The sequence below is a fragment of the Nesoenas mayeri genome (genome assembly GCF_963082525.1).
Source record: "Nesoenas mayeri genome assembly, chromosome: 2".
In the NCBI taxonomy this organism is placed as follows: Eukaryota; Metazoa; Chordata; class Aves; order Columbiformes; family Columbidae; genus Nesoenas; species Nesoenas mayeri.
Genome location: NC_137543.1, coordinates 124,047,227 through 124,073,925, shown reverse-complemented (window position 1 = coordinate 124,073,925; position 26,699 = coordinate 124,047,227). Strand labels below are relative to the sequence as shown.

At 37.2% G+C, this 26,699-nt stretch overlaps 1 protein-coding gene across 2 annotated transcripts in view; it reads left to right on the top strand.

The window, feature by feature from the left end:
* LOC308038232 (ubiquitin-conjugating enzyme E2 E2) overlaps positions 1-26,699 on the top strand; it is a 203,295-nt gene that overhangs the window by 782 nt on the left and 175,814 nt on the right. The window contains exon 2 of one of the 2 annotated variants that reach the window (XM_080340576.1): positions 7,602-7,652. The exons of the other annotated variant lie outside the window; for it this stretch is intronic. Coding sequence (XP_080196702.1) covers positions 7,602-7,652 — 51 coding nt within the window. The remainder of the gene's footprint in view (positions 1-7,601; positions 7,653-26,699) is intronic. 2 annotated transcript variants of the gene reach the window in all.

Below are 26,699 nucleotides of genomic sequence, written 5' to 3'. Positions count from 1 at the left end.
AGGTCAGAACTATTTGAGTGAACAACAAATGCATGTTGGTTTCATTACCTTAAACTGTGGTCTGTTTTAATACTCATTTCTTTTCCTTCTCTTTTCTGCCTGATTGGAAAGGTGGGTTTGTAGAACAGCTATTTAAATTATTATATGCTATCATGTCAATTTCCAGATAACACTTGTCTTGCTCAGACCAGACAGAAGGAATTTACAGCTTAGTGTTGCTCCATTAGTCCAGGTAGGGGTGTTAGTCTAGGCAGCGTAATTCAAATTGGATTATAGTGATTGAAGTTAAAAAGCACTTTTAAGATAATCTGACAAGTGACCAATTCTGCAGACTATCCTGATGCAGAATTCCTAGATTTTGTTTCTTTGTTCGTTCAAGGACGTGTAAACTACAAGAAAAAACACTGGAGCTGTACCACTATGGTGCTGTGGTAAAGGAAAAGCATCACGGTCCTATAGCCATAATTTATAAGATAAGCATGTAGTAGGAGTCTGTAAGCACCATTATATGGACCTGTGTGTACATCTCTACAGGATTCAAATCTTTGTCTTGGCTTAATCTGTCCCTTACCGTTTACACACTTTATTGAACTGAAGTCTCTTTTGTCTTTCCAGTGAGGTATTTTCATGCACCTTCCTCACAGCTAGCCTACATGAGGACTGTGGTGAAATGCTTTCTGAAGACCCATTCCTGCTATTAGGAGATTACCTAGTCATATTGCTTACAGGATGTCCAACAAAGCTTGCCCATATTTCTTTTTATGACTAAAAAGAGAAAAAAACACCCAGCTTTCATATCAGACCATGGTGTTATTCATGTAGTTAATCCTTACAGCCGTTAGAGTTTCTGGCCTTCTTCTGTTTCGTCTGCTTCCTGCTATTGTTACTTTTTTAGTATTAGAAATATTGGTCTAGTCGTGACATTTGCGGTCATAAAAAAAACAGGTTTTAACATCTTCAGAAAAGAGTCTATGTATTCTGAACTTTGTACGATGCCTAATGATGCCACAATTCTGACAAGGGCCTGTGGACACTATCCTATTAAAAAATTAATAATGATATGTCAGAAATTGGTCTATTAATCTTAGCTTTGTATCTTCAAAGCTTAGAGCTTTTATCAACATGCATTTCACAGTGATAAAATTACTTAAACCTTTTAAAGTTTAATCATATCTGCTTATGGTTCTGCTGAAACTAATTATGCCAGTTGCTGACATCAGTACGTTTGCCAGTTAGACTCTAAAGGCAGTTTTACATGTCTACTAATATTGAAGAACAGCCTTTGATTATGCATTTTAAAAGCTGAGATGACTTATAAGAGTTCTGTAGATACGTGCACAATAAATAATATTTTTGAAAAAATGTATTTTATGAGTGCTGGTTGTCATAGCACTTTGTAGAAGGATCATAGCAACATAGCTTTTACATTAATAGGTTGTTGGGTTTTTTTTCTTTTTTATGTTTTTTTCCAGGATTCAGTAGTTTGTCATTGTATTAGAATTAGGATTACATTTCTATAAACATTCTTAATCTGGTCAGGTTTTCATATTGCAGGTTTTGTTTCTTTGCTTTTTAATTAAAATCAGTGATGACTCAAGAAAGAAAAATTAGAAATTAAAGTAGAGGATAAAAAGGAGAGGAGTAACATGAAGGAAAGAAAAATGAGAGTCTTCAAAATAAGTATTACAGAAACTGTCTATATAAAATATCTTCATAGTAATATTATTATTTTTGTTCATTAGAAATTAAAAACAGTGCAGGAATAGGGCTATACTCCTGCAATGGAATGTTGTTCTTGACCAGGTTAAAAAAATAATCTTTTAAAAATTGAAATAAATTGAAGTAATTCAGCTCTCCTGTTGAAAAGAAAAGACTGAATATATGCTTAGTGACTTTTTCCTCTTCCAGCTTTTGAATTCTGTGGGTTTATATGGCACTACTTTAAAGTCACCATAATCTTCACTTAAGTGTTTCACTATGCAATTCCTTCTAATAACTCTGTTACAGCTAAAGGACTAAACTCTGCTAAAATCAGTAAAAACCCCAAACAGCAGAGTGTAGTGCAGTTGAGGCTTTGGTCAAGATTCCTTAATTCCTGTTCAGAGCAAAGAAAACCAGCAAGTTAAGCTGAAGTCACAGACTATGGACTTGATTCTAAGCAGGGTTTGGAAGTCACGTTTTCTCACTTGAAAAGCCTTTCTGCGCATATGGAATTGTAGTCACAGTATTTTTGGATTACATTATGATACCTACTGTATGTCTTGGATTACAATGAGGATTTGTGCCTCTGTATTTGGAGTACTTCTGTTCTGCCTTATATTTGTATATTTATGGAGTCAATTAGCTCTAAACATTTTCAGTAGTATTAGGTTTTATATAAATCAAGATTTAGCAGTGTGCTGACTTTCACTGGTGTAAGAGTAAACTGCTACCATGTCTTATGTATGAATATACTACTCCAGCAATTTACTGCCTTTGAAAATAGAGGCTACATGATTATAGAGGCTACATGAAGCCACTTGCATTCATATTATATTACAGTAAGATTTTGTGGTTTAAGATATGGAGTTTCTTCTGTTAGCATCACTATAGATGGCATCAAGAAGGCAGAGTGCCATCACATGCCGTCCTTTCTCTGTCAATACGTTTAGGGCTAGCTGCTACACAGGTGTAATAGCTTACAGCATATGTCATGCAGCGTACCGGTCCTTCAATTTTCCTCACCCAGAGGGCATCGCCTTAAAAAGCAACCTTTCTTACCTAACATGTCAAGATTGAGAAACTCGCTGCATATCACAATTACAGTTCAGACATGGAATTGAATTGCTGTCCTTGAAAACAGCAGGCATCTTGTTACCTCTTAAGTAGCAAATCTTAGCATGACCTTTGGATTGAGAGAAGTGTAACCATTCTTGGCTGACATAGTAGCTCAACGAATAAATGTATTGTTTTGCTTGGCTCCTGGAGTTGATAGTTGAAAATCTGTCAACCTTTTTGTCCAGGCCTGGAATTTTTTAATAAATATCTGTGCCCACAGTGAATTGTGAACTTTAAAACTTTAGTTGTATTTTTTTCTATTCTTTATTGAAATAAGTTACAACCTGAAGGAGTAGCAAATAGGTAATGGATTAAATTTGTTTGAAATTCAACAAAACAAAAATGAACTTCCCTCCCTCTTTTTTTTCCTCTGAGAAATTTAGCACAGCACTATTTTCAAGGAGTCTGGGCATTATATTTAACATGTTAAATAGGATGACAAAATACGGAGTGCTTTTGCTTGTGAGAAATATCCTTGTCATTTATTGTGCATGTAGTATGCAGGCGAGAACATTTCTTTTCCTCCAGCATGAAACTAACCATCTTTAGATCAATTTCCTGCTCAGTCACAGTTCATGTAAGATTGCAATACATACCAGTGATCGCATTTTTTAGTATTTTCTAAATAGTATATTCTTCCGTATGGATTATTGGTTCACCTGGCTTTTATGGGTAACAAGGCATGTATTTTAGAAAAGTAGAGGTGGTAGAAACAGCTTATTGTCATACAGTCCTTTATTTTGCTTCTTCTCCTATTAATCGTATTGGGAAATCCTCTGACATGTTCAGTTCTCTCTTAGCTTTAAAGAACTCTTACTGTTTCATGAAGGAAACAACACACAGTCCCCCTAGGCTTGGAAAAGTAGTAAATATATGTCTCCAAGAATTAATAATATTTGAAATGCACAATGTACTTCATGCTTCTGAATTTAGGGGTAGATTAACCTTTGCACTATTACTGGAAGGCAACTGTGTTTGTTCCTTTCTGTTAGTAAAATGGAGGGGAAAAATATTTTAATATGTATATATATACAAGAGAGAGAGGGGTCAAATGACTTCTTTAAGATCAAAAAAAGAGTATCAGATCTGACATTGCAAATTAAATGTCCCATGTGTACAGCCCAGGGCTTTGATTACTAGCAAGGGCTTCTCCTACTGCTGTCACACCATTCCCCAATATATAATAAACCAGTATATGATTGGTTTAAATATAAACTGGATTTTAGTTAGAGTCCTTTTTCCTCTCTGACATAGCTAAACATAACTGTACTGAGGCAGAAAATCCAAAGAAAGAGATGCCAGAAAGGACCCTGCAAAAAAATGTTTTGTTGCCAGAGGCTGCATGTTCTTGCAGTGAACCCTCTGTGGTCAGTGAAGGAAATGAGGCACATCCTCTCCTGTGCCAGATTCTGAGGGCAGCTCAATGGAGATACGAAACAAGTGCCAGAGCAGGGGAATAACTCGTGCAGACAAAGGCCAGCTTGTACATTGGAGGTCTCTATCAGTGCAAAGCTCTCTGGGATGTTGTCTGATGATTTAATTGTAACTCTGAATGCTGTGACATGTGAACAAGCTATTGCGTGTCAGCTGCTCTCCAGAAACTGTTTATGAATGTGCGCTCAGCATGAATGCAAGGTAAATTAAGGTTGCAACAAAAGAGGTTGTAAGGTGTATATATTAATTTTAGTGTGGGATGCCACAGAGTAGAAGAATAAATACAGACAACTTGCTTAGAAGCAATTGATGGACAGTATCACATTAATAGGTTGTATCTTGTTTGTATAAAAATAATAATGAATGAAACATCTCTTTATCTTAGATACTTGCAGAAGCAATTAGGACTTTTGAACATAAATATAAAGTACCATCTGATCAATTGTTGCTTGAAGCAGAAAGGTGTTTTGTTCTTGTTTGCTCAATCACATTAAAAGCTTGATAATGGGGCATTTTAATGCTGTTGGCATTAGAGATTTTGAGTTGAACTAGAACAGAGGGAGAAAAGGAGAGAGCCCAATATTCTTCTGTTTTCTGAATGGAAAGGACATGTGTTAGGAGGAAGAATGGGAGGGTTTTTATCTAGGATTTAAGCTACACTTATCAATCCATTCTTGATGTGTCTCAGACTCATTGTAACTCAATGAAATATTAACTGCTCTTACTACTATATGTAGGGCAAAGGAACAATCCATGAGTCTAGAGAAGTTCAATGGCATCGTTCTGTAACTTCTTCTGTAACTACTTCAGAAAAAGCAGAACAATCCATAAAACATGAAATTGAGAGAAATTCCATTCTACCTAGGTTTCCCATGATTTGAATTCGTGATAGTGTAAACTTAAAAAACACAGTAGAAATTTGACATATTCAGGAAAAAAAATTTAAAGCATTTCCTACATTTCTAAGTTCTCCTTTCTAAAGTGGGATTGTTAAAATAGAATAACTTTTTAAAAACAACATGTTTGTTGTGCTTAGGCTTCACTAATCAGATTTTCCCTTTTAAAAAATGTGGTGGATTTTCAGTGTTACTACAATGTCTTGCTGCAAATATTGATTAAGCAGCCTGTGCCTGTATTTTTACAGGAAAGGAATGTTATTTATGGGGGAAATTCTATGTACTGGAGATGTAAATATTTCAATGAGTAGAAAAAGCAAATAAACATCAAATTTCTCCCCCTCTACAGGAGTATCTAGTGTATGTGTATGTAGGATTTGGATATGTAGAAGTTAGAAGAAAAGCTAAATGTCTGAAAGAGTGTTTTTATTTTTACAACATATCAGCTGATCTAATAAGCTGTTATTACCTCTGCCTTCAAATCTTGCCCACGTATGTCCTAATTATTTCAGAATGAGAATGATAAAGGATTGGAGTTTCTGGTTCAGGCCAGTTCCTCTGCTGCCTTTGGTTCATTTATTCATTATAGCCATAAAATCAACTCAGAGTGGCATAAGGGGAATTTTGATAGTGGCTGTGAGACTCCTTAGCATGTAAGATTGTATTGGGACGTTAACATTATATAGAGATTAAACTGCTCATTTTTATGTTATGTATGCCAATATAACTTAATATTTGTTTTGATAAACCATTTTCTTGGCCTGTATTTCTGTGCAAAATGGGTGGTGGTCATTTTTAACAAGATTTGTGTATAGGTCAGGCCTGAACTTTGGGGTTGTGGCTTGGGCACGTGTCTCAGGAATTTGAGTGGTATTATCATGCAGGTTTTCTTTCTTAGTGTAGGGAATGACAGGAATAGCAATGTGCTCCTGTACATTAAATCTTGTGAAGGAGAAGGGAAGAAGAAAATGCTGAGGGTGCACTGAGTAGTTTTTCTTTTCCTGCTTTTAAATGTTCGTGTTTTTGCACTGAAGTAGCCTATAAAAAAACATTGGGCGTAGTTTATAGGGAAGGTGGCCTTTGCAATCCTGCTTATGGCATCATCCTCTGGCAAGTCTTTGGGAACTGTAAACTCTTACAAGTTCCTTTGGGAACTCTGCAAACTCCTACTCTGCAAGTTTAAATTTCTGCAGAAGGGATAACTGCATAACTGCTGTTATGCAGTTGCTTGTATAAAGAAAAAGAGACCATATTGCCAGATGTGGCAGAGATCAGGAATTGAAGGACTTGGCATGGGAGCATCAGCCTGGGAATACCTAGAAATCCTTAGCAACAAAATTACTCTGCCTGGAGGAACAGCTCTGGCAGGATACCTGTAACAAGTACAGCACTTCTGGGATCTGTACTGGACCTGCCCACCAGCTTCATGTCTTCATCACTGACCTGGAGGATATGGCAGAGCGTCCTCTCAAGTTTGCAGATGACACCAAGTTAAGGGGAGCAGGTGGTACAGGCAAGAACAGTACTATTGCACAGAGGGACGTCATCAGTCTGCAAGAGTGGATGGATGGGGAACTTGTGAAATTCAACAAGGAGAAACACAAGATCATGCATGAGGAAGGACTAAACCCTTGTAACAATACCGGCTGAGGAGCAGCTCTCCTGAGAAGGACATGGGAACTCTGGCGGACAGCAAGCTCAACGTGAGGCGGCAACCAAGGCTGATAGTCTCCAGGGCTGTGTTAGAAGGACCATAGTCAGTGGGTGCAGGAAAGTGATTTATCTGCCTTCACTCAGCTCTTATTAGACTGCATGTGGAATAATGAATACCCAGTATTGGGCTCCCCAGTACACAGAAGACACAATTCGGAGCAAGTCTAGTGACAGGTCTCCAGCCTGGCCAGGGAGCTGGAGCACTTCCCTTTGAAGATGGACTTTGGGGGGGGGCTGATAGCAGCCCCAAAATACCTAGGAGGAGGTTATGGAGAAGACTGGAATGGGCTCTTTCCAAAAGGGTGATAGACACCCTATGAAGTTGGGTTTTTTGCCCTGCCAATACAAGGTATATTAAGAAGCTAAATAATCTGGAGAGCAAGAGCTATGAGGCATATAGTCAGAGGGGAAATAGAGAAGGAGGTTATACAAGACATTTAGTTGTTGTGTGGGTGAAGAAAGGAGCTGAGTACCCTGACCTGTAGAAAAAGGGGGATTTTCTAGGTGGCTGCTCATGGCGTAACTTGTCCCAGATTGGACGCTTGTTTTTCAGAAAATATTTGATTTTTAGTTCAATATTTTCTTGAGTGGTTTCATGAAACCTTGTATCATCAGCTTTCCATCAGAAATAGTAAGAATTACATTTTATTATTATTGATTGCTGTAGAAATGTTTATAAACTTGAAAGAAATATATTGGAAAAAAAAGTCCTGATAATATTTTTTTTTTTTTTCTCTTAAGAATTCAGAAAGAACTTGCAGAAATTACATTAGATCCTCCTCCAAACTGTAGGTAAGTTCACCTGGATTTTATTAATCTAGAATGTGGAAACGGAATATATGGAATTTTGGAAATTACATAGAGGACTGCGGTAAATTTTAGTTATTCCTTTATGCTGATTACTTAGTAATTTTGGAATAAAAGCTTGTAGATAACATGTGTTTGCCCACGTACAAGGAACTGATATGATATACTTTCTGTAATGGTGAAAACTGATGAGCGTTATCATGCATTAATACATACAGGGTGAAAAAATCAAATCACCCTTCTTTTGAGGAATTAAATCAATAGCATTTTGTTTGATTCTGTAAAATGTAATCTTGGTGGCAGTTGCTGGTATGTTTCATTCCTTTTTGTTGCAAATTGTTAACACACTGTGAATATAATGGAGAAAGAAAAATGTTACAGGCACAAAGTATTACTAATCTCTGACTGTGTTTCTGGTGATCAATTACGATATTCAGTGGAAACTTCCTGAAATAGAATATATCATTGCATAGCCTTTCTAATAATGACTTTGTGCTTGTGTGGATTTGTTGGTTTGTTTGGTTTTTGTCAGGTATGTTTACTTTCGGTGTGTTTAAAAATGGTTTTGAAATGAGTAATGAGGGAAGCCTAGAAACCCTGGCTACCCAGTGGCCAGGGAGATATATAGTTGTTTTCTGATGGCTGTCTCGGGCTTCTTCTCTGTCAGCCTGACGTGTTGTCAGTGCTGGAGCTTGGTCAGAGCTGCTTTGGGGAGCTCTGACCACCCTACCTCTTGTGGTGAGAGGTCAGGCTCGGTGCAGAGGAATATCTTCCACCTGGTCCTGCCAACACATTTCAACTGATGGGGTTTAGTAGGATTCATTCTGTTAGTGCAGTAAAAAGAAAGATTGATAGAAATGGCTGATTGCCTGCAGCTTTTGTAATGAATCCAAGTACGTTTCAGTATCAAATTAACTAAGCAACTGGTAGTAAAAATGACAGTCAGCTTTATTGTTTTGGTCTGTCTCTTGACAAAAGTATGTGTGAGAAAATATTCTAACAAGATTTGATGTGGTTGTGCTGGATCTCAAGATATAAGTCAAGTGGCTATGTAGTGAAGTAGCCTTGCAATAATAGTGTTCAAAGAGTATTTCAGTCAATTAGGATGAACAGTTCTTTGCTAGATAAAACATTTTAATAGCTAAGCTGTTCTGTCATACTTACGACTGTGTGCGAGTCTTCAGTCACATCAAAGCTGTTTCAAATGGCAGATCTTTACTTAGGTGTTGATGACTGATGCCTATTAGTGGATTGATTTGCTGAGATTAATATATAACTTCAGTCTGTTGTAGAAGAATGCATAAGTCTTTGAACTGAGTCCAGAAGGCTCGTAGTTTTTACAGCAGTGTCATTTGTTCTAGTTTGCTGAATCTTTCCCTTTGTAACAAAGCAGTTGTATACTGAAACAAGATACTGTTATTTGACTTTCTTTTGCTACCAGTTGTAAAGTGAGCATTGGCTTAGTGGAAAGCCCTTTGGTGACTTGCAATTAAAAAAACAAAAAAAAGATAAAGTGAGCTGGAGATTTCCTGGGTTTTTTGATTATTTACACTAATGATAAAATAGCAATAAAGTGCACTGCATGATGCTGTTTTACCAAATAAAAAAATAACATCTAACTTAGTGTGTCTGCTGCTTTAACATAGTTCTTAAGATGCAGAATTATTTCATGTTGTGATCTTGATAGATAACCATTAGTAACTTCACTATTAGCAAATATGTTTTTATAGTCAATACAGAATCACTTCATTTAGTTTTATGCTCTGTTGACACAGTCTAAACAGTGTTTTCATTTGAACTTCATCTATTTTCTATTATAGTTAAACATTACAAAATAAATAAATCAGCTAGATATGATTCTTCAATATAATGAAGAAAGCCAAGCTGGAATATAGTATGTCTTACTCTAAAGTATTGATACTCACTTTCTTGTTTTAGTGAAATTTAGATCATTGTTGTAAGAGTTGTTATATTTTCCAGAAAAACAAACAAACAAACAAACAACTGTATTTCATGAAGAGAAGTTCCTTACAGATTCAGGCTATTTGAAATGGTTGTGATTCCAGCTTACCTTCACTGTGTATCCTCTTTTATTTCAGTGGGGAGTTTTAAGTATAACATAAATCATCACTGGGCAGTAGGAATGTGATAAATCTCAAAACTAATTGTCACACGAGACATGAAGAAAAGCTGTATTATTCAAGAATGCTCTCTGAGTAGTTATTTAGGAACTTCTGATAGGTAGGATATTGAGCTGAATTGGAACTTGGGTACAGTATTGTAAGATGTGTTGCAAGACTTTCCATTAACTACAGCAGGCCAAAGCTTCAGCTTTGTCTCATTTGGGAAAAACACCAAAATGGAAAAGTATCTGTAGTACAGTAGCATCCCTTAATGGCACGCTAGGCTGGCTACGCAGTCGGTACAGGCTCCAAGGGAGTTGCAGCTTCCACTTCTGCAGCAGCTGCAATCTTAACACTTCCCCCGCCTCATCCCCATGAAGAGAATAGTCTGTATAATCTTCTTGTTTGTCTGGAAGACAAAAATGTCTTGCTCACACATGTCTTGTAATTGGCAGATTATCACTGCTGCGACTTGCAGCATCTTTCCAAAACTATGGAAATCTATGGATTTCGGAGTTCCTAAAAAAATCTGTCACGTTTGGCTTTAAAACAGGATTTCATGTTGTAAGAAATTGGAGTTGCCTGCCTCCCTAGGTACTGCTGTATTCCATATTCTGTACTTTGGGTTCCAGGCAATAGAAAGAGTCCTCTTGGCTTCCCAAACTTCGCGTCATTCCTCAGGACTGAGAATGTGTAATGTTCTAAGTGTCAAAAAGTCAAGTTAGAGGGTGTGTGGGAGTTGAACAGTGTAATCATTGCTATTTTTGGAGTAAGGCATGTCGTAAAAAAGCCTGTTAGAATTCACATTTAACAGAAAGAACTGGATGGGGTTTGCTATGTGTTTTGTCTCATCCTTCCCCCACCTCCCCCAGTGACTTTTGTATAGAGATGAATTTACCGTCAAGGAGAGTCCTAAATGCTGAGTGGGTACATTTGTATTTTAAATCTTGAGCATTGTGAAATTTTAGTTTGTCAGGAGACAGTATACCTAAATTGTAGACATTTGCCACTCTTTTTTTTTTTTTCCTTATTGAAATACCAAAGCTTGATTGCTAGAAATGTTGCACATTATATACCTCTGAGTAGCGTAGAGTATATCTTTTCTCACGGGCAATAAAAACCTCATATTTAAGTGTCATTTTCATATATATTGCCTTGCTGGAAGAGGGGAATAGTCAGGAATTCTTGTAGCTAAAATAATGGCTTTTCAAACTTCCCCATATTTTGGACTGCATCTTGCCCAAGACAATAGATTTCATAGAATACAACTTCTATTGTCAGTGTTGTATACTATTTCCCTTCTCACTGGCAAGAGAACACATCTCTGTGGCAACTTATACCAATTGCTTAGATGGGAAAATAATATTTGGAAAGTATTTAATATGTTTTTAGCTTATTTCAATGTGAATTTAGCAGCTGGAAACAAAGAGAGCCAGTGCAAAGCAAATAGCAGCTCTCTGTGGACACCACTTGGAGCAACTGCTCAAAATTTTCCTATTAAGTCAGTGTTGTTCTCTATCTTCTTCGTGTTTTCTTTTGATGTTCTCTAACATATTTGACACTATTATTTTCTATGTATTTACTGCAATTCCTTTTATGTGTTTTACGTTTTATTTCTTTTTCCCTGTAGCAATGTGGGTGATGCTTGAGGCTGAGAAATATTCTTTAAAGGGTTGTGCAGCTTAGTGGACAAATTGAGTGGTTCTCCTTCCAAAATGATCAATTTAAAACCCCACATGTAGTCTTTTCTATTAGTTTGGAGCCATTACATAAATTCCTTGCTTCTTATACTATCTGCAAAATTGATATTCACCCAGCATATCTGATCCTAGTATTTGCTTATGAAAACTAATCACACTGAAAAGGTTGTTAAAACACAGTTGTTTTTGGGGTGGTGCAGACACGAATGGAAGATTATTCAATTTGGCTTAGGGAGAGAGGTCAGCATCCCTCATGGATGCCTCTTGTGCTACTAATGAATATGTGGAGCCTGACATTTCTGTTCAATATTGCTCTGGCTCGTTTTTTGCTAAAATAGTGAGGCCATGATCTTTACAACTCAAAGGGATTATGTCATTTTATGTTATGTTATGTTATTTTTTTGGGGCCATTGGTTTAAACTCTTGTTTAAAGTGCTACTTTAAAGCTAAGGAGATGACACAAGTGTCAGGAGCAGAAAACAGATGTTAGCACAATTGCATGGGAAGACTTAGGCAGGGGGAGAATATTGTCTGCCTTGCTCTAGGATGCAGAGGAAAAAATTTCTTACAATGAGGATGGTGAAACACTGGCACAGGTTGTCCAGAGAGGTGGTAGATGCCCCATCCTTGGAAACATTCAAGGCCAGGCTGGACGGGGCTATGAGCAACCTGATCTAGTTAAAGATGTCCCTAATCATTGCAGGGGGGTTGGACTAAATGAGCTTTGAAGATCCCTTCCAACCCAAACTATTCAATGATTCTATGAAATGTAGGAACCTAGAGCAGCAGGTACATCAAGTACCTATCATGCTGCCCCAGCCTACTTGAGTCTCCTTCCTTCTCTCTCACTTGAGGAACTTGTTAAGGAGGTCTTTGTCTCTTCCCTGTGTGCATACATGAACACATGGACACTCACATAGCTTTCTAGGATGAACAAGGAGATGCCTTACAGTTTTTAGACCATATGCTCACAACATCAGTTTGGCTTGGGGGCGGGAGGCATCTGAATAATCTTGGTTATATATATTTCCTTAAAATATTTGAGTAAATGTGAAAATATTTAGAGAAAGCAGATAAATACCTTCTCCAAATGTAAAATGAAAAACCAATTCCTCTTGAGTGCTGGAAGAATTCTGTTTTTAAAGCAACTTGCTCAACCTAATTTTGCTTCTCTTTTGATTAGTCTCCTTTAGCTTGCACAGAGTTTATGTGATGATTTTGGTAGCATTAAGATCTTGCTCAGTAACACTGCGTATGCTTAGGTAATGACCACGACCTATTTCGCTACCTTTAGATGCCTGTTGAGTTCTTTTTACTCATGTACAGAATGCACAGGCTATGTCAGTGAGGTTCTTCTGCTCTGTAACCAAAGAAGAAACTTTGAGGCATTGTAGACACAGAACAGCATGTCTTTATTTGGTTCCTCCATAAAACTCTGGAAGTGCAAAGGGTCATCAACATCATACTAATTGTTGTTGTGTCCCTTAGAAGGAGTATGTGACTATAGTGGCTCCTCTGGGTAAAGAAAGGCTTAATCCTACATCCTCTGATAAGGATTTCACCAAAGGAGGATCTAGGCACAAAATTTAAGTGGCAAAAAATCCTCAAGATATGACAGCTCATATTTTTATTCTAAAAGGGACTGTGATCAGTGATTTTGATCATTTGAGTTCAGGCTCCATCAGTCTGTTGCCATAGGCACATGACCAGGATGCATGTAATGCTAGTGGGTGAGCGGGTTGAAAACCGCAGTAAGGAATACTTGCTCTGAACGTTTTTCCTCACCAACATTTCCAGCCTCCTTGGTATGAATCTGGGCTCTCTTCCCGTTATATTACGTTACCCATGGAGTTCCCCTTCTGCTTTTTTAGGCTTACTTTGGTCTACTGCTAGTTTTCTACAACCTTCTAGAGACAATGTGACAAAGAAAATTATATATAGCCTTGCCTGGCTAGGCCTCTTAAGAAATTACAGCAAATAGGAACACAATCTAAAAGATATGCATAGAAATGGTTGATACTAATGTGCAGAATCCTGTTGTTTTAAAATCTGTGATGTATCAACACTCACTTGAGGATAAAATGAATGTAAAGTGTATTTGAGTGCTCATTGCAACTGCTTTATTTTCTAATTTTGATTCCCTTTCTGCTTCAAAAGCAGCAAGAAATATGTCCCAAAACCATGCAAGTTAACGATCACACTGAGATTGTATTTTATAATAGCAACTATGCTATATTTTATCACTTCAGTTAACTTGCCTGTTTTTTATAACTGCTGAGTTTTTTAGATTTATTACCTTGGTACTTTGAAGTACCTTGGATGAAGAGTGTCAGGTTACTTTTATTATGTAATCTTTAAATTTCTTTAGCTATTTTCAAGACAGTGCAGGACACTATGACTTGTGCTCAACGTTCTAAAGCACGTAACTGTATTAAAACACTTTTAAAAATATCTGTTTGTTTTCACTGTAAAAGTGACTCTAGACCTTTCAATGTCATATTGTTCACAAAGCATCTGTTTTTAAAAAATAACACACAGATGTTTCTTTTGTGGGTCTTCCATGTGTCAAGATGCCGTGTACTTGGAAGGCCATCTAAAATGCAGTTGATGTTTCTTTAGTGATGTGATATCTTTGAAAATGTATGTTTGATATGAAAAACCATTAGACAGCACTGAGCTGTTGGTTTGGTTTTTTTTTTTTAAATTGAATAAACTGAATTCTGAATCTCCGCTTGACTCAGTTTCTGATTGCAGTCATGGGGTGATTTTTAGGATTGATTAGATGCAGGACTCGAAAGCTTCACTGCTGGCTAGAAACTTTAGCAAGTTTCATGAAGATGAGAATGGGAGAAAAATAAATAAAGGCAGTAAAGGGAGCCTGCAGCTGGCTGCTCGCCAGGGCCGGCGACTTCGCTCACTGCTGATGAAGTAAGGAACTGGCTGACAACTCCCATTAATACTTCCCAGAATAACAATACCTCCACATGATTTCTGCCAGTTCTCCCAGTTTTCAAATAATGATGACTCCTCTCCCAGGAGGAAAAGAGAAAATAGTGTTAGAGAAGAATAAGTGTACTTCAGCGAGCACTGTGTGAGGGCAGATATGGAAGGTCAGGGGGATGCCAGAGCGCATCCCGTGGGGCAGGTGAAGCAGAAAAATGAGTGGAGGTTGGGGCATAAGGAGGGACCATGATGATTCCTTGAAGCAGGTATAGGGCAGAAAAGTACCCAAAACGAGCCAGTGATGGACATGGAAACAATCCTTGATCTTTGCAGTGTGCTTAGTGTACAAGATTTCGTAAAGTTTAAATTGCAAGTGTGGGGAAGGCGGCGTGGAGGATTGTACCAAGGGTAAAAAGAAACATTTTGCTCTTAGTGTGGGAAATTCTGAACTGAGAAATCTTCTTCCAGTGGTTTCACATCGAGTTGCAGCTGGTTTCCCCACAACCCTGAATTTGGTTTATAAGATAAAACTGGTATTATATATGCATGTTTTTGTAATCTCTTCAATATAACCCTCATACAATGCCAAAAAAACCTCTCCCCCCACCAAACCTTAAAACATGTGTTAAATAAACAGTCGTTTCTTGCCAGCAAGGGAAACAAAACCACGTTGGCTGAGACTTTGCATCATTGTTAGGAGACCTTGCAAGGAAATATCTACATGTGTAGCTTTTAAATTTAGTTGGCTATTTCTGTGGGGATTTTTTCCTTTTTTTTTTTTTTTTTTGGTCTAAATGTAGGCTAATGACTTGTATAGAAACTACGTAAGCATCGTTTTATTTACAGAAACGTGATAGAGCAGAGTTATTTGAAAGCGTGACTGTAGCAGGTACTATTGCACTGAACAAGCAGTCACTGCCATTTCATGATAATCATGTAAGAAACGTGCTTTTATTAGCAACTCATTACCCTTTAGTAAATTATTAATTATTGAATAAATGGGGGAAATATAAGGTACTTTGTCTGTTGGTTGGGACTGACAGCATTACTGATAATGAAGTATTTGTTTCCTTAAATAAATGGCACAGTCTCAGAAGTGCCTAATGCTGTTGTCTTCAGTACACCCACATTTGAGCAGAGTTTGAACTCTGATCTTCTATATGGTACTTAAAATTAATTTCCTTTTTAAGAAAACTTTTAAAAAGCATCAAATTCATGTTATTTCCTGAATGCTATTGTATACCTCTTATTCCTTCCAAAGGAAGAATAGTATTTTCCTCTCTTCATGGAAATCCATTTTAAAATCTTTCTCAGATCAAATGCCACAATTCTACAGCATTTTAACAGCTGTTAACTTATACACTTTTGTTTTGTTTTTTTCTTTTTGTTGTTGTTGCTGGTTATGTTTTGGTTTTACATAGGCGTGACAGTCTAAGGCAGCGCTGTAATTTATCTTTTATTCTTGTATATATGGAATGTGTGCAGATTTACAATTAGTAGTCTGAATTTAATCAAATTGTTTTCCAAAATCTGGCAGAAAAGCTGCAGTTTAAGACTGAAAAGTCATGAACTAGTAAGAGCGCATGCTTTACAGCATTTTGGAAACAAACTATGAAATTGATCTGGGTGCCGTTTTCTTGGTGTGCAGTAAAACTTATTTATGCTGCAGTTACACATTTGCAGCTTTGTTACAAGCTTTTGGGGGTATCTAATTGGCTGCAGCTTTGAATCATATCATAACACATGCCAAATGTTGCTAATTACAATTAAGATATCTACTTGAAATAATATTTGTTTTCATTTTCCCTGACAAATTATTTTTTCATTTATTTACATGCCTTTAATTTTTCATTTTAACAGTCCTTGCAGCACTTTATTTTTGTTTCAAAGCTGTGGAATTGGATTAAACAGGGTTTTTTAAACACTTCCATGTTGCTTGGAAAGAAGCCAGTTACTGTGTGTCGGCTTAATAGAAACCATGCTTAGCAGTGCCTCACATATGGCAGCTCGTGTTTGTGTGGTAAGGCATTCTGTATTTTAAATATTACCTTTTATACGATAGTCAAATTTATGCCAGAATCTGAAGTTTCCTCTGATTAATGTTAACAAAAATAGCAGAGAGCCAACTGTTTCTGTTTTTTAAGGAGAAATGTGCAATTAAATACATAATTTACTGTCTGCACAAAAGCCATGTTTATGTGGCTTTTATTAACTTAAGATGCATCCTGTGCCTAGAGAAGGCTATAGGTGAGTGATAATATGCTTTTTTGACACTTCAGCCTTTTAATATTGTAAATATTGTGGACGCCAAGACGGTGACTGTAGCTAGGATTGAAATATAAAGGTTTATGCTTAATTCAGGAGATCAAGTTATATTTGAAGATTAGTGGTACACAGTTACAACAATTACTCTTTGAGTAACACTTGACATAGCTGACAAAGCTTGAAATTCTCAAGGTTTTTTCTGGTTTAAGTGTTTTTTTTTTTTATTTAAAACTAGTATAACTTGTATGAAATTTGGAGCTTGGTATAGTTCTTAGGAAGTTTAGAGCTTTTAAAAGCATTTTGTTCTGTATTGTCTGGCTCTAGTCTTTTTGTAAAATATGTAGCAGTGACTCTTCATAATGTAATTGCTTTATCAGAAAATAATATTGTTGGTCAGTGGAGAAATAACAAATAATTTAGTTCCTTCAAAATGAGCGCCTCGTGTACAGGTTGGTTTTTGAGGGAGGAGGCTTTTTTATTTCTGCAAGATTAGCTGATATTAGATTTAACTTCTGTTTGGGAGATATTGGCAGTAATCACCATTGAAAATATACATCATAAATCTAACAGGGATTATTATCCTTCTTATTATAACTTGCCAAAGGATTTTTTTTCTTTTTATGGCACCGGTGCAGTATCTTTTGCATCACTAATAATTATATGAGTAATGCATATAAACCTGTAGTAACAAATTGGATTTATTTTACATTTTAAGGTGTTCTAATTCTAAAATGACAACTGAGTGTTCTATTACACTAATTTATGATTAGTCTGTTTACATACAATAAGTCAGAGTTTAGGACTTGATACTTGTGACCTATTTTTTGGTTTTAAGATAATTACAATATGCTTAGAATAACTATATGGTGTCAGTTGTAAGGTCATTTTACCACAGATGTGAAGCAGAAAATTTAAAAATGCTGTACAATTTCCCTATTTGCTGTCTTAGGTTGCCTGAATAGGATAAATGTACGTATTACCTATAAAATTAGGCATGTTATAACCCTTCAAAAGAGAATGGATGGAATGTAACATTTAATTTTCAGAGAAGTTTATGATGGAAAAATTAGATGTCTGCCTAGCATGCAATTTCAGATTTCTTGATGTAAATAATTGATTGCCAAGCTCATAGCTGTGTCATTTAGACCAGGGTTGCAAGCCAGGGGGAAAATAAAATTTCAAATGTGGAGCTTTCAGCCAGGATGGTTTCCCAGGACAACCAGTTTCAGGACTGTTATGGTTAAGGCAGCGCTAGCCTTTGCAGTAATATAAAGTAACAGTGGTTGGGATTCATTAAGTATTGTGGGTTAAAGCTGTTGGCTGGAGTTAACTGAGCTTGAACGTTGTACAGGAATTCTGACTGAGTCTCTAGCATGAAAATGGAGCATTCCCATTACTTCAGGTTTTGTTGAATAGTTTGAAATGAAGGGCATTCTTGACTTCTTAGGGAAGAGTGGCTTTCGATTACTGGGAAAGAATTAGCCTTTATCCGTGTTATATTGGAGTAAGTTCATTTTTCTGCAGCTGGCATTATGAGAGACACTGGGGCTTATTCAAAACGCATGGTGGGAGTATACCTTTCAGCACTGCACCTCACCCATCCCGGAGGACTGATTTGGCTGTCTGGGTCAGAAACACAACCATGGCTTCTTGTATCTCCTGCATACAATCATCTGCCATGTTGCCTGCCAAAAAACAGTCCTCTGGAGTCACTTTGTGCCTAGGGTACAAAGAGCAGGTTCATTGTCCTGCCTCTCTCTTTGCCGAGGTACTTGAGTAAGATTTGCCGTAGTCCGGCTCAGAGAGAACAGCCAGGTCTAGTAGAGGGAAAAACTCAACGCCAAATGTGTCCCCTGATAATTAGCTGTTTGTCTTATTTGTGTTCTGTTACAGATAAAATAAGACCTGTCAGTCTATAAAAGTATTTCTGAAAGAGGGCTTGCTTCACTGCCATGTCTTATTCACAGCAATGTCCTGTTGGTAGCAGCAAGAACAGTAAAACACTTTGACACACAGCGTGCACATTACAAAAATGAACTGTCGTATCAAAAATGGCTGTAAACATTTTCACAGTCGCTTGTCATTGCACATTTGAAGGTGGGAAATTTTTAGAGAAGATGACTCAATTTTCTTCCTTTGCTACGTGTCTGGGCTGCCTAGGAGGGAAGAAGCATCTACTTAATATGGGATTTCAATGGGCTGTTGTGGCCACAACTACCATAATCCTGGTTGTCTGAGTATGTTCCTCAACAGCCTGTTAACACAGTGATTAGGCATCAATACAAGAGGACTGTTTCGAATTTTGATCCAGCATTAACTGAATTATAGTGGGAGTTTTAGTGGGGTTTTTTTGTTTGGTGTTTGTTTGGGGTTTTTTGTTGGTTTTGTTTTGTTGGTTTTTTTATTGGTAAACTGTAATCTTTGAAGAATAAGGTCAGGTGATGACAAGTGTCATCAGGATGGGAAACTTTCTAGCTGATAGGCAGCACATAATCAACTTGAAAATCTCATTTGAGTCTGATATTGCTGTAGTGTAAATCAGATTTAAATTCATGATTCAAGTGTAATGACCTCCTGCATTGCAAACCTCCCTGAGAGATATTTAATTAATAATGTATATTAACTGTGAGTGTTCTGCCATATATGTGAAGCATACATTTTTCAGGTAGCCACAAATGCAACCTCAAAAGCCCACAATACGGTGGCTGTAGGATGAGACATTTTTAAGATGTTCTGCAACAACCTGCTTTGCTCTTTACTGAATACAAATAGCTGGGGGACTACAGCTATCGCAGTTTCAGTAGAATCTTTATGATTTATTTGTTAATGATAATTTTATTCTGCTGCCAGCACAGAGCACTTTGCAGACTGATATCAAGGTTAATTGTCACTTTGAGAAGAAGTGAAGCACAGTCTGCCAACCTGATGCTCTGCTCAGCTGAGAAAGATAATTGTTATTCAAGTAGTATTTAAATGAGCCCAAATGCTGATAAATAACACAACCAAAATATTTTTTTTTCTCTCATGTTCATTCACTGTGCTAGAGAATGAGGTCATCAGTGTGTATAAATACCACTAAAGGATGCTGTAGTAAAAACATGCTGAGTATTTACAGAACTTAGAAGGACTGGGTTTCCCCTCATGTGGGCTGTGGGGAAATACTTTAAACTTGAGTTCCTCTTGTCAGCACATCCTAATTCTTTTATGTCTGTGGTTGCTTTTAGCAGTTGTACTGTTACCTTAGAGATGACTCCCTGTGCATTGTGACCCAACCTTACTGATGTATCTGAGAGGTTTATGATTTGTACTATGCCTTACAAATTCTTAGTGTTACTCCATGCATCTCACAATGATTCTAAAGATAACTTTCAGTTATTCCCTGTAGAGCTGGGGAATTGTAAGTAGCCCTGTGGCCAGAGAAATAATGCAAGAACATGCAAAATATTAGTATAAGATAGCAGGTTGTGTATTGTGGTTTGGGATTTTTTTTTTGTATTCTTGTTAGCTGCACAACTTTTTAAGGGAGCTGGTCAGCTGTATGCAACCATGTAGTCCTATATCAAAGAGAACCACAAGGCTGTCCCAAGATCTGGGACTGGCTTTGTTCAATTTACATAACTCCTTTCACCCTAGAATCTTCAAAATTAAGATTTTACCCTGTAACTTTCCCTCTTTTTGAAATATTTGAATTGAATGCATGCACTTTGTTCCACCTGTTGCCCCCTAGGAGAATTTTTTTTCCCCTGTGCTGTTTAAAAATTATTAGCTGCACGGGTCTTTTAGCCTTGAGAATCATGAAATTATTTTGGTGCAGCAGTAGCTGTATCTTGGTACTTGTGATGCTGTTCTTTTCTGCACTGCCATACTGGCTTTTTCCTTATTCACGTGAAAACTTCTGAGTTTATGTTTAGTGATTTGTTTGTTACTAATATTCCAGTGAAGTGGGTTCTATTTGTTTGGATTTTTTAATCATTCAGAATGTTAATTTGATACAATTTTCGAACTAAATAAGTGATGTAACTCTACTAGACAGACTACATTGTAAATATGTCTAAAATTTGCACAAAGCACAGCAAAATGATAGAATGGTTAATTTTAAGGCTTCAAGAAGTAAAGATAAAATAAACATACCTCAGCAGTTTAAAGAGAGGGTTTTTTTACCACAACCATCCATAAATTCCTGGCTAAGGTATTTGCATATTATTACTTTTGTAGGAGGACAGTTCATTACTTGCTAGTAAGAGACGACTTACTTGTTAATTTATTTCTCTTATTTAGTATGCATTATAGTTCTGTGGGTAAGAAACATAAATTGAATTGTTGAAACATGAATTGTTTTCACTCCTAAACACTTCCATACGTTTTTGTAACATTTTTAGATTCTGTATGGCTTAGTAGCTTTCCACATGACTAATGAAGATTTTAACAGACAAAATGGAAAAGGGCCAACTTGTAATTGTTAGTGCAGTAGTATAATCAGCCATACACGGTTTGTTTGTTATAGCCCAGCAACAGAACAATGTTTCAAAGAGAAAACATGCAGAGATGATTAGTAAGTACCACAGTGATGTGAGAGTGTCCAATTCCAGAAGCAGTCTAGCTGGGTTATTCATATGAATACTTCAGTATATGTTTATGTTTTTCTTATCATAAAGGGCACAGATAATGTCTAATTTTAGTGGTCACCTACACTGAGTTACCAAGTAGAAATAAATGAAAGGTTTTTTTGCTTGGATAAGTGAATGTGTTGTAGGAGTGTAGCGAATGCTACATGTCTTACAGACTACTAAACCAATAAGAGCTTACTTTATGCAAATATGAAAAGGTGAGAAATGTCTGGGAGGAAGACAGTTACTTTTAAATGACAGAATGTTTATCACAGATAGGTAACTTCGGGATTTATACTGTAGCAATTACAGAGGCTACAAAATGAGAGTCGTTTCTGACTATGTATTGATTGAAATGAAGAAACAGAATTGTAAGTAGCAATGCAGCGTGATAAGTAATGGAGATAAGACCAAATTGCATAATAGTGTTGTCAATGCTTTTCAATCTACTTTGCTGAATTTGTTGCAAGCAAGTTTTAAAAAACAAAACAAACCACCCCACCCCAGAACACAGCCAGGAAGCAAAAAAAAAAAAAAAAAATCTCCCAAGTGTGCTGTTGTTTAGTCAGTTCGATAAATGCAAATCTTCTCATATTTCACTTTCAGAATTTTCATTGTCCCCACTATTTCAAACAAAATTCTGTGTCCTTCTGTGGCAAGTCTGAAGATAGCATTCCACTGTGAATTCTTCCTGTCTTCATCTCAGTCATAGAAAGTGGTCATTCTCTTGAGAATTCAGTATCAAATACAGAATGCTTGTACGGTGGATAGAAAAAGGTAAATTTTCTGCTTATCTGTGGAGAGACAATATATTAGTGTCTGTTTTTCAAGAGTAAATGCCATTTGGTCCTAAAATTTCCATTGAGTTTACAGATAATTTGTGCTCACCATTTCACTCACCCTTTAGCAAAACAATTGACTTGTAAGCCTTACGCTGGCTTCTTCCAGCTTCTGCTATATGTTCTTTTATCCCCTTGATACAGTGACTTGAATTGTCAGCTTTATCTAAATATGCAGGCTACAAAAGCTGATGAATTGGTTGAATTAGTTTTAAACTGTTTTTAATTAAAAAGTGTCCAGATAGATTTTTGAATTCTTTAGTTTCAGTCTTGTTTAGGGTTATATTAAGTCTATTGATTTTAAATTGAATCAATGTAAACCTTGTTTCTAAATGTTCCTGCAGCTTTTTGAGTGGCTTAGCTAAAAATAGTCTTAAATAATGTGTTTTTCTTGAACAGTGCAAGTTTATGCCTAGGCAAGCCTTCAGCTAGTTGTCCATTTTGCTACTTTTTTCCGTAGTTCTTCCTGAAGAAAAGAAATAGAAAATGCAGAAATTAAGTAGGTGGTAGATGCCCCATCCCTGGAGGCAGTCAAGGCCAGGTTGGACAGGGATCTGAGCAACTTGATGTAGTTGAAGATGTTCCCGCTCATTGCAGGGGGGTTGGGCTAGATGAGCTTTGAAGGTCCCTTCCAACCCAAACTATTCTATGATTCTGTGATCCTATGATTGTATGATTCTATTCTAATAGCTTCCATTCTTTCTTCTGAAGCACTTTAATATAGCTATTTAATGTCTTTCGTAACATGATGTTCATCTGTTGCGTTGTGTCATGGTTTGTTCTAGCCCCTTATGTTACTTACATTTATGTATTCATTTATGTTCCGCTACTTCTTGTTACAAAGTGGAGGTGAGCCCTCTGGACTTGTCACGTAGATCTCTGCGGGTAAAACGAACAATACCAGAGTGTGCTCTTGGACTATAAAACTCAGGTTTTTTTATTACTTAGTTATTAGAACAATCTGGCAAGGCTTTGGACAGCAGCAACCAATATTCTGAAGAAATCCTTAGCATGGCGGTGAAGAGGAAGGCTGAAAGACATTCCCATCGGCTGTTGCATACTTTGGAGGGTGAGGGAGTACGGACACGGGCTGTTCTGTGCCAGCTGGCCTTAGTGCCCACAGACAGCCCTGGCATGTATAATTTACTGTTATAGGCACAGGCTTTGTCTTATACACCACCACGAACAGAAACCATGTGAATCTGGGCACCTTTCCATGCTGAAAGGCATATATATGAGGGGTTATATATCATTTGTCTATTAGATTACTTCCAGGTTTCTCTCTAACTCCTGGCTGATATTGAAAGAGTAACTTTCATAGCTGTGATTGCACTGTATTTACTGGGAGCAAGGGCCACCAGGTGATGCTGGGAAATAACTCAGTGGGCCATGGCTTTGCATAATTGTCTAGACAGGATGTTTGGGGAATGTAACCCACTCTTCTGAAAGCAATGTTATGTTAGTAGTTTGGTATTGCTATGCAGTAATAATATAGTTATTCTCATCTCTTAAAACATGAACTTAATAACACTGATGTTAAAAGGTGATAGAAATTTAATGAAAATCGTGTGTGAAGTAAAAAAGACGCCATGTGCCAAAAGGGTACAAGACAATTGCATTGCCTGGCTTGTACTGAGAGATCAGGAGTTTGGTTTTGAGTTGAGCTGGCTGCTAAGAAATATCACCTGTACCCCATTTCATTATCTGGGGCTGTTGGCGTTGATGATGGTCAGTGTTGCTGGCCTTGCAATGTAGAAAGGCTATTCCGAGGCTGTAACTTTAGTTTATGCCTCTGTAGACTCTTCAGATTATGTCAAAAGGTGATATGTTGGAGGAAAAAGAAGAATATTGGTATCACACTTCCAGCTTTTGTTGGCCAGAAACACAGAAAATGATGCTTTTGCAAGTTTAACTTCTCAGATGTGAAATGTCTGAGAAGAGCTTCCACCCTCTCCCATAGCAGAGCAGTCGTTAACCTGTTCAAAAGTAACCAAAAGGTGCATTCTAATTCTTTAAATGGCTGCTCAGTGACTCTTTACGTGCAAGCATAATTGATGGTGTCAGTTTTAATAAATAATTCAGTAGTTCTTTCTCTTTGATTGTACAGCAGGATTTGTGGATAATGGAGATCTGAGGACTAAGTGTGACTGATGAGAATGGATGGCATATTGCTATCAGTCTTGTCACTTTTTACCATGTGTAAAAATGGAATTTGAGTTATTGACCATCTCACAGCATATTTGTCCTCTTGCTGTGTGTGTGGACAAAATACATGCTCAGAAGGCTACAATTACACTTCGTGTGCCTGAAATAACCAAATGTAGTTGCATAGCTTCAGTGTTGGCTTTACTGATTTTATTTATTTATTTACTGCATAGAGAATGTGAAACTCACTTGAAAATCAGTGAATTTCAGTGATTTTAATTTTCTTGTAGTTTAGCTTTGAAGGAAATTTACACTTGTATTTACCATTCTGAAGTCAAACTGTATTTTATCATTTCACCTGGTGAGAAAGAACTTATTTGACTCTGATAATTATGATGCTTTGTAATAAAATGACATGGTCAATAAATTAAGATGTTATAACAGCATTTTTTTTTCTGTGTGTCTTTGCTTGACATAAGGATAACTATCTTTGGCTAAATTTGGCTGATTCTGCCTAACTACCATTTTTTTTTCTTTCTTTTCTTGCGTCAGTTGTAGTCAGTGATTCATCAGCTTAGAGCCTCTTCTACTCTCTATTTATCTTCAGTCTTAATAGGAATTCTGACTGACTGTGCTTGATTCCTAGACATACCTTTGTGTATGGTAATGTCCAGCAATCAAAACACTGCTGTATGTTTCTTTCTTTGGGTGTGTGCAGGGAGAGCAAGAGACCATTGCTGTCTAGCATACTTCTTGTTTGGTTTTCCTTGGAGATTTTTTTTTTTGGTATCATTTTCCTTTCAGGGCTCAGTGAGACCTGAATATGGTTGGAGCATGGTAAATATTGTCTTTGCTCTACCAGCCTTTCCCCTAACCTAAAATAGACAAGTCAATGATAATATCATGTAATTGCAAGTTGAACAAACTTTTTCTTCTTTGAGAGAGAATATATTATTGCTACCTTTGGGAACTGATTTGATCAGGGAGTATAGTAGAAACTTAATATCCTTTTAGGTATTTCCCCATAAAAGAAAAGGGAAGATATGCCTGAAGACATGGAGTGGAATGCTTGGCTTCTTCTACTTTCCAAGAGGTTGCACATGGAGTGATGACCCACCTCCCCCATCCCCTCCATGATTCATCTTTCTATATCAACTCCATGCAATCCAAAAGTTCTCTTTCTCAAAATAAAGCTGAACTCTTCCCTACATCAGTTATTCCACTGTGCTGTCTGTAGCCCAGGGGCTAGTGCTAGGAGCCCTCCAGAGTATACGGCTCTGCACTTTGAGCCCCAAGCTTCAGCCTAACTCCTAAATCTTGCTTCTGTATCTCGCCCAGCCCTTCCTCCATTGTCACTACTCTTAGGAGCCATGAGGATTAGTTCCCCCCAAACACTCTCTGGGATACTACACAAATGCCAAGTTAGGTCACCTGTTTCAGAGCTTAGAAGGCTGATCATCATATGGTCTTCCTTTGCATCATTACTGGCTGCGTGTTTGATAATTAGCCCCCTGTCTCCTTCCCTTCCCACTGCAGGACCTTTTTTCTCCTGAGCATTAGCAACAGGGAATAATATCCTGGACATCAATTGCTCTGTGCTGTCCCTGTAATCCTCTTGTTGATTTATCTCTCGATCTTTGTCTGATTTGTTGTTTTTTGTTTTGTTAGGTTGGTTCGTGTTTATTTTTTTCATGTGGCCAAGTGATCTTCAAAGGAGAGTATTTATATTGCTGGCATCCATAAGTTGCACACAACAGATGCATGCATGCTGTATGTGTTACACATCATACATTAACTGAGAAATCTTCACTTGCCAAGTTGGTCTTAAATGTTTGTGTAATGCCAAAACATGCTCCAGAAATTATTCCTGTTCATGGCTTTAAACTTGTTGTGCCTGTGTGTGTCCCAAGAGAGGCCAGAAGATTAGTTCACAGGTAGTAGGTAGGTTTTTGTAATCTGAATGGCTTGATTACCTCCCTTCAATATGCTGGATACACAGTACTAGGGCACATAGCAAAACTTCTGTTAAAGACAAAACAAGCTTGACTTTAGGGTTAGGTTGGGGGTATTTATTAATGAGAAATCTGTTGAGTTGAACTTTACCTTTTGATGGGAGGCAGGATGGAAAGGCATTTTGGTAAGCAATTGAAGGTCCATTAAAATAATTCAGAACACTGGCACAGATGAATAGACAATTTGTTGATTGCTACATGATTAAACTTTTTCAGCTAAAATGAAATGCCAAGCATGTGCTGTTTGCAGCAGTGAATAAGGAACTGTGCCCTGTTTAAAGCAAACAACCTCCCCCACCTGTCTATGATCATTCAACTTTGTCTGCAATCCCATTTTTTAGTTTCTATTCTCTCCAGACTGAGTATCAATATATTCATATATTCAATATGTTGAATAG